This window comes from Myotis davidii, unplaced genomic scaffold (genome assembly GCF_000327345.1).
Source record: "Myotis davidii unplaced genomic scaffold, ASM32734v1 scaffold570, whole genome shotgun sequence".
Classification (NCBI taxonomy): domain Eukaryota; kingdom Metazoa; phylum Chordata; class Mammalia; order Chiroptera; family Vespertilionidae; genus Myotis; species Myotis davidii.
Genome location: NW_006283631.1, coordinates 2491053 through 2499625, shown reverse-complemented (window position 1 = coordinate 2499625; position 8573 = coordinate 2491053). Strand labels below are relative to the sequence as shown.

At 41.7% G+C, this 8573-nt stretch overlaps 1 protein-coding gene across 1 annotated transcript in view; it reads left to right on the top strand.

Moving 5' to 3' along the window:
* The window catches only part of IQCJ (IQ motif containing J), a 162530-nt gene that overhangs the window by 137881 nt on the left and 16076 nt on the right, over positions 1-8573 (top strand). The window contains exon 2 of the mRNA XM_015565385.1: positions 5535-5599. Within this exon, the coding sequence (XP_015420871.1) occupies positions 5535-5599 (65 nt within the window). The remainder of the gene's footprint in view (positions 1-5534; positions 5600-8573) is intronic.

Below are 8573 nucleotides of genomic sequence, written 5' to 3'. Positions count from 1 at the left end.
CACACACACACACACACACACACTCACACACACAGAGAGAGAGAGAGAGAGGGAGAGAGAGAGAGATAGAGAGGGAGATAGAGAGAGAGAGAGAGAAAATGGTAACTATGTGGTGAGGTGCTGAATATTTTAATTAGCTTGAGTGTCATGATTTCATAACGTATACATATATCAAATGTACACCTTAAATATATACAACTCTGTCAATTATACCTCAATAAAACTAGAAAAATATAATCCTATATAATAAAAGCCTAATATGCTGTGTCTGGTTGTCCAGTTGTCCGTTCAACCAATCAAAGCTTAATATGCTAATGATATGCTAAGGCCACTCAACCGTTTGTTGTGACATGCACTGACCACCAGGGGACAGACAGTCAACTGGTTGACCAGTCGCTATGATGTTCACTAACCACCAGAGGGCAGACGCTCTGACCAATAGGTTAGCTTGCTGCTGGGGTCCGGCTGATCAGGACTGAGCGAGACAGGCCGGACACACCCTGAAGCCCTCCTGTGTCCCTTCCTGGCCCTGATTGTGCACTGGTAGGGGTCCCTGGGCCTGGTCTGCACCTTCTCACAATCCAGGACCCTTTGGGAAATGTCAAAGAGACAGTTTTAGCCCAATCCCACAGGCCAGGCTGAGGGACCACAATGGTGCACGAATTCGTGCACTGGGCCTCTAGTGTTAAATAAAAAAGAAGACCTCAGAGTGATTTTAGAAAGTTGAAATAGAGGGGCTGAAAAGAATCAGCAGAGGACATACAATTTCTTGGGATTTGGGAGAGGGGCATTCAGCTACTAAGGTTTTGTTTCATTCCAGTCATATCAATGCATTCAACTCATTTATTCAACAGATATTTATTAGGCTTCATCTGGGGATTAGGGACCTTAAGGTAAGTCACCATCCCTGACTTCAAGGAACTTAGCAGGGGGGCAGGGGAGGAAGGGAGTCAGATAAAGAGATAATGCTAATAAGGATCAGCACAGGTTGCTGAGGAAGCAGGGTGGGTGCCCAACCCTCCTGTTGAGTTCTGAAAACCTGTATGGAGGAAGGGAAAGTTGGAGGCTTCCTAAAGGGAGAATGGGAGCGGCCAATAGAAGGGTTGGGGACGCCTTGTCCTCGAATGTCCAATAAGAAAGCATGTGAGTTCTGGGACTGGGTGAAGTTTCAAATGACCAGACTTGGAAAGGGAGTGTATGGGGCAGGGCTTGGTGGTGCAGCCGGCAGAGACAGCCTGAGCCCTGGTGCATCAGACCTTGGCAGAGACCCTGGAAACCATCTGAAAGCACCGGGGGCGATGTTGGTTTCTAGTAGGGAAATGGCATTGTTAGATATAAAATCAGAGACAAAGAGGACTAGTGGGAGAAACCAATGAGAGGAAAGACTAATTTGTATATTTTTAATGCCAAATTAAAACAAAACTATCCCAAAGAGTGAAACTCCAAGCGAAAATCTGTTGAACAAGCCGTCTTCCTTATCCATCTCCGAGAAAATGAGGACATGGTTTGGAACTTCCGGGCCAATTGAATTGAAGTGTTTTTGTATAGTTAGCTTAAATAACCAAATGATGAAATCCATCCTCCAAATTGTCAGCAGAGCAGCTGTTCAGAAAGCTCTTGTTAGTCATTGACCTTATGTTTAATATGATTTCCTAGAGCATGGATAGTCAGATTGAAAAAAGTACCAGTTCAAAGCCCTCCCCACCTGGGCAAGCTCCCCGCAAAGCAAGAACCAAGGAAAAGAGAGTGGTGGGAAGAGTGCAAAAGCCCTTTCTTTCCTGCCCCCCAAATCTCCAGGGAAAAAGGAAAGATGAAAGCACGCCATAGGCACACCTTAGAGAAGAAAGTGCTGGGACTACCAACACCTCATCTCTTTCCTAATCATAATGGAGGGGGTAAATAAGAAAATGTTTATGACTTAAAAAATCCTCCTCTGTTTTTCAAGAACAACTAAGGCTTCTTGTCCAGTCTGTTTCCTTTCGGAAAAGCGACTTCAAGCATGACCTTTTATCTGACTTGGATTTATTGCTTATGTCACTGGTGGTGGGATGGGATATGATGAAGGATTAGGTAAGAGGGATGGAGAGTCGGGACAAACAGAGGGTAGATGTGGAGACTTATTCTTAGAATAAGGATCCAGCATATATAGTGATGAAAAGTTTTACCTTGAAAATAGAAAGTCATGTGTACTATTTAAAGAATGCGCTCTCTACAGGTATCTATCTATCTATCTATCTATCTATCAATCATCTATCAATCTATCTATCTGCCTATCTATCTATCTAACTATCCATCTATCTGTCTACCTATCTATCTGTCATCTCTATCTTCCTGTCCATTTATCATTTATATTCTGCCTATATAGTACTTGCCTGTACTTTGAAAAGCACACATGTAGGAGGATTAAAATAAAAACAAAGAAGTTTTCACATCATGTAGTGAAGGGGAGGGGATAATTGTACTAACAACCTGGAAAAAATAGTTCTGGCAATTGAATATTTAATTTAGCTTAAGCTTCTGGCAACCAAGGCAAATTAAACAACCGCTATACGACATAAGTAGTTATTGTTGGTGAAAAGAAGTGCACTATTATTTCAAAATGAGAAAATACCCCCTAGCACTAAATCCTAAAATCTTATTCATTTCCATAAAAGAAAACCTGTAGCAAAAAGTACAGTGCTTTATACAGCAATTTTGCAGAAGATGCAGAAATGTTTTTCACTCGAGCTTTGTTATACCAATGTTGGATATAAAAGCAGCAGCCTTTAACAAAAAAGGAACTGAAGACCATAACCTGCTTTATCCATTAGTCTTCTGAATAAAAAAAAAATTTAAGACGACGCCAAAATAAAATGAAACAAAACAAAACAACAACAGCACCTGTCCAGCTCTACGTTTTTATAGTTCTATGGCTCATCATTTTATATGTAGCACTCTTAGGTTATAGCTCAGACTGTCACTTCTGAGTTAGGATTCTTTCAATTGTGAACAAGAAAACACACACAGAGAAGTAGCAATCAAGAGTGCCTTGAGAAATTAAGAGAGTCACCTGGCTGGATGCTCAGTGGTTAGAGAGTTGGCCTGGACCAAAGCATCAAGGGGTTTGATTCCTGGTCAAAGGCACATACCTCAATTGCAGGTTCAATCCTTAGCCCTGGTTGGGGATCGACTGGGAGGCAACCAATCGATGTGTCTCTCTCTCACGTCGATCTCTCTCTCTTTCTTCCCTTTCTCCTCCTCTCCCTTGCTTCAACTCTCTCTAAAAAAAAATCAATGGAAAAAATACCCTCAGGTGAAGATTAAAAAAATAAAATGAGAGAATCTATTGGCACATGAGTCTGAAAAATCCCTCAATATCCTAGTTTCAAGCCACAGTTTGACCCTAAAGTTTGCAGCATCACTAGGGCTCTGACTCCTGGGCTGTTTTCCTTGACCTCTATCCTCTTTGCTCTGTTATCTTTTCCTTCTGGTTAGCCTTTTTCACAACAGCAAACACTTCTATTGCAGGTCCTGGGTTCCTCACATTTCAAATCCTATGCTTTTAAAATCAGAAAAAGGAAACAAAAGTCTTCTCCAAATACTGAAGTGAAGTTTAAACAATTAGCATCAGTTAAGAAACTGATGTCAAAATATAATGTTGAGTAAATTAAGCTGGATACAAAAGAATAGATAATTTAATATGATTTTCTAGAACAGGGAAAATTAATTTACTGTGATAGAAATCAAAACAGGGGTGCCTTTAGGAGAGGAAAATTGACTGTACAAGGACACAGGAACTTTCTGGAGTGAGAGAAATGTTCAATATTTTGTTCTGGGTGGTGGTTCTACCAATGTATTCCTTTGTCAAAACTCATTGTACTGTAAACTTGTGATATATGCATTTCACACCCTTAGAAAAGAAATCCCTGATACTAAGAGAACATGCTGGCTGATACAGGAGAAGTGACTGAAGTGGGCTGACATCTGAGCTGGGAGATGGGAGTCTGGCACAGTTGGCTTAGACAATGCTGAGAGGTGATGGTCAAGTTCTGGATATATTTCTAATCGGGGCCCAACAAAATTAGCTGATTGAATGACTGTATTGCGAGAGAAAGAAAATAATAAAGGCTGACTCCTGGGTATTTGCTCTGGCATCTCAGTGAATAGTGATACCGTTTACTAAGTTGAGATAGAAGTAGTGACAATGGAGGTTTGGGTGAAGGTATAGGTGGGGAAATCAAGACTTTGGTTTTGAACTTGACATGTCTATCAGAAATGAACATGGAACTGTCAGGTAGGCAAGTGGGAGTATAAAGGTGGAGTTTAAGGGCAGCTTGGATGCAGATATAAATTTAAAGTTATGGGACTGGTGAAGACCTCGTGAGGAGAGAGGATATGTAGGGAAGAGAAGAGGACAGAAGCTTGGGACAGACTGAGATTTTCCAGAGGAGCTAAGATTGTGCAGGCATGAGGAGTTTCTAGGAGCAGCAATGAGGAGCAAGAAGGGTTCTATCCCTCCTGCGGACTGTGTATGATATAGCAGGTGGGGAAGAAATGGCCACTTCTTAAGAGGACTGCAGGGGATAAGTGTGATCGGGGACTCGGCCAAGTTTGTCATCAGCAAGATCCTTTAGATCCTAAAAGCCTTTTTCTAAACAGTTCTTTGATCTTCTTGCTCTAACAAAAAGTTAGCTGTCCTCAGAACATCAAGGCAGGGTTCAGTTAGAACAAGGGACTCTAGGGAATGTTCAAAGAAATTGAGGAGATAGAGAAGTTAGGAAGTTAAAGAGATTGGGTAATGAGGGATGACCTAGCAGCCTTGTATGTCTGGTGTAGAAGCATGTTGAGACTAGCTTTGAGGGCCTTTTAGGGGCACTTGAGCATTTAATCCTAACTGGGTCTTTCTCTTGACACCTCAGCAGTTTGTGGTGATGAGCCAAAGAGTATGACCTCTAAAAACTGAGTCCCGTGGGCCTTCTTTAAATGCCCTTGGACAGGTAGTCTCACCAGGAACCTGGGCTGACTTCCGTCACATCCCTGAACCAATCACTGTGGTCAGGAAAATGGGACTACAAACACTAGGGATGCCTGAAAGTCAGGAAGGCATGTGGGCTTGTGTTTGTGTGTGTGCGTGTGCCTGAGCACTGGGGCTAACAGAAGAGGCTACTGAGAGCTCTCAAGAGACAAGAGAAGATGGTTACTGACTGGCCAAACCCAGCTCATCTTCATCAGAGCCCCTCCCCCAGCAACTAGCAAACAGTACAGATGGCAGAGCAACTAGAATGGATGGATCCATATAAACATGTCCTCACTCCAGGAAAATGACAGGAAGCATTACCTTTAATGATGGAAAAAATCGTATGATTTGACTGGCAGTGTCGTATTCTAATTGGATCAAAGAGGAAATTGTTTTGTAAGTTTAAGCACTTATCCATTGCAAAGTCCAGAACATCTAATGGCGTGTTATCTCATTTTTGCTAATAATTGTCTTCAAATATAATTGCTCATAGGTACATGGGTCAATTTATAAAACACTTCTTTTTTCCCCCCCACAGGAAGAAATGAAAAGATTGCAGAATCCTTTAGAACAAGTTAATGATGGAAAATATTTACTTGAAAAGTAAGTAAAAAAAAATACTTCTCACCACCACCCTGGAAATTCAATTATTTGCAAGCTTGAAAAGCTTATATGAAAAAAAGAAACACTACCTGGCAAGGCAAAAATAAATAATTTGGCAGTTCCTTATGGTATAATTGTGGTCAGGACCCAGAAATGTGTCTCATTTGAGATATAGTTAGATAGATTCATGACTAGTTGAGCTATGATACACAAGCTATACTGATTAACAGTAATATGATGCCTGCAGATATCTCTGGTGGTATGTTTGAGGGCTTGAAACTTAACCCTGCCCTATCGTTGGCTTTAAATCAGGGATGTGTATAGAAGCCAACCATAAATTTGTAAAAAAGTACACAGTTTACACTAAAACTAATAAAATGAACATTCAAAGTAATGCTGCAGAATGGAACAAAACTGAGCTGAAAAGAAAGCAAGAAAGAGTTGAAATTAAACAGAGATAAAAATACAGTCTTCCATTTAGGCTTTTTAAAAATTATGCAATTAGAGCATGTGAGAGATATATTCTGATTTCAGTTTGGGGGTAAATATTTAGAGATTTTTATCTGATGTTAACATGAGACCGTGATTTTATGTGGCTTCTAAAAAAATATTACCACAATATTAAACTGTTTAGTAGTCATGCAGTGTCAAGATAAAAGAAGAAAAATTAGCTATCATTTATTGCATTTTTACAGCGTACTCTATTAGTGCTTACAGATACTTCCTCATGGAACTCTGATGATAGCCCTGTGATATAGGCATTGTTATTTCCATTTTACAGACCAGGAAAGAGGCTCAGAGAGCTTTCCGCACTTGTGTAAGTATGCTCAGCTGAGTGGTGAGGAAGGGTGGGAATCAAACCCTGGTCTGAATGCCACCAGAGCCTCTGCTCTCAACCACTCGCTACATCTGCATGTCAAGCCCGTGTGAGTGTCACGCTTGGCTCTGGGCACCACATTTTAAAGGCACAGTTTATTTATTTATTTTTCTTAATCCTCACCCAAGGATATTTTTCCACTGGTTTTTAGAAAGAGTGGAAGGGCAGAGACAGAGAAACATCGATTGGTTGTCTCCCGCTAACGCCCCAACCAGGGCCTGGATCTAGTCTGCAACCTACATAGGTACCCTTGACCAGAATCAAACCTGGGACCTTTCAGTCCAAGGGCTGTTGTTCTGTCTACTGAGCTAAACTGGCTAGGGTTAAAGACATATTTTTTTAAAATATATTTTATTGATTTTTTACAGAGAGGAAGGAGAGAGATAGAGAGTTAGAAACATTGATGAGAGAGAAACATCGATCAGCTGCCTCCTGCACACTCCCTACTGGGGATGTGCCCACAACCCAGGTACATGCCCTTGATTGGAATCGAACCTGGGACCTTTCAGTCGGCAGGCTGACGCTCTATCCACTGAGCCAAACTGGTTTCGGCTAAAGGCATATTTTAAAGGCACACCCCCCAAGAGTACCAGAGGAGGGCAATTAAAATTTATAGGATTCTGAAATCACGTGAAACTACTACAAAGGGCTGAGGATGTGAGGCTGGAGAAAATAAATCTCAGAGGAGACATAAAGGCTATCCTTAAATATTTGAAGGGATTTTCCTTTAAAAGAAGGGCTAAATTGCAAGAAGATGAGGATCAATGAGAAGGGTTTATGGAGAAACAGTTTGTGACTCAGAAAAAGGATAGCTTTGTGGAAACCCAGCCTGCCCAGCAGAAGGACTTCTCCATTGAAGAGTGAGCTCATAGACACTGGAAGGGCCCAGGAGAGCGTAAATGACCATGCATCCGAGATGCTGTGGACAACATTCCTGAAAATGGAAAACCTTGGGCTTCATTCCTCTTTCTGCTTTTTCCTAGCTTTGTGGGTTGGGAAAAATCACTTAATCACCCTGAGGCCCACTCTCCCCGTCTTTAAAAATGAAGATAATAACAGTGGCTTGACAGTCTACCGAGAGCATTAACGGAGACACGTATGACAAGCATGACAAGTGTGTCTTCAATGTCAGCCCCTTCCCTTTCCATCTGGGGGCGGGGGTTTTTTGGGCTAGATAGTTTCTCAGGTTTATTCCATTTTCGTGACTCTAAGGATTTTCTGTCCCCACTTGAAGGACAGCTTGAGCCCTTTGATCAAACCAAGTTCCTGCGTTACCTATGGATTTACTTTATCCTCGTTATGTCTGTTCTCATTAATATGCATAAACAAGAGTAACAGTTCAATTATTCTACCCCTTCTCACCACCACCATCATTAGCTCTATGTAAGCAATTGTAACTGGAGAGCTTTTTGCTGACCTAGAAATAAGATTTTTCTTCAGTGGAGATTAGTGTTATAATGACCTGATCAGTGGTCCTTCACCCTGGCCGCACTTAGAATCACCCAGGGAGTTTCATAAAAATGTCCTGCATAAGCCCCACCCAGACAAATTGAATTTGAATCTCTGGGGGTGAGGTCCAGAGATCAGTATTTCTTAAAAGCTTCCTGTGTGTGATTCTAATAAGGAGCTAGGGTTGAGAACCAGTGGTCTAGATGCATTTTAGAAACCGTTTGGCCATTCAATACTCGCGCGCAGCCTAATTCTCTGAGGACACACTTGCTCTGTGCTGTTCAGCCCATTTATCTATTAACTCTGGCTATGCTGGCTTTTCATTATTGATTTCAATGTAAGAAGTGAGCTCCGAAAGTTTTTTTCCTGTTAATTGACCACAGCTCTATAGTAAACCTCTCACCCACACTCCACACCGGTACGTACCTTCCCCATCCTCCTGTTCTCAGGAAGATATGTGAAATTAGTGGTATATATGTGGGCTCTGCCTCCTCCTCGCTCCCCTGTTCTTTCCTCTCATGATCTAGAGGCCTGCAAAAGCTAAAAGCTTCTGGAAATGGCCAGCCTGCTTTGCATGCTTGCTTTCTCCAATCATGATTGAGGAATTCGAGGGGTGGGAGTTAAAGCTACCCCCAAAGCATATGGCTT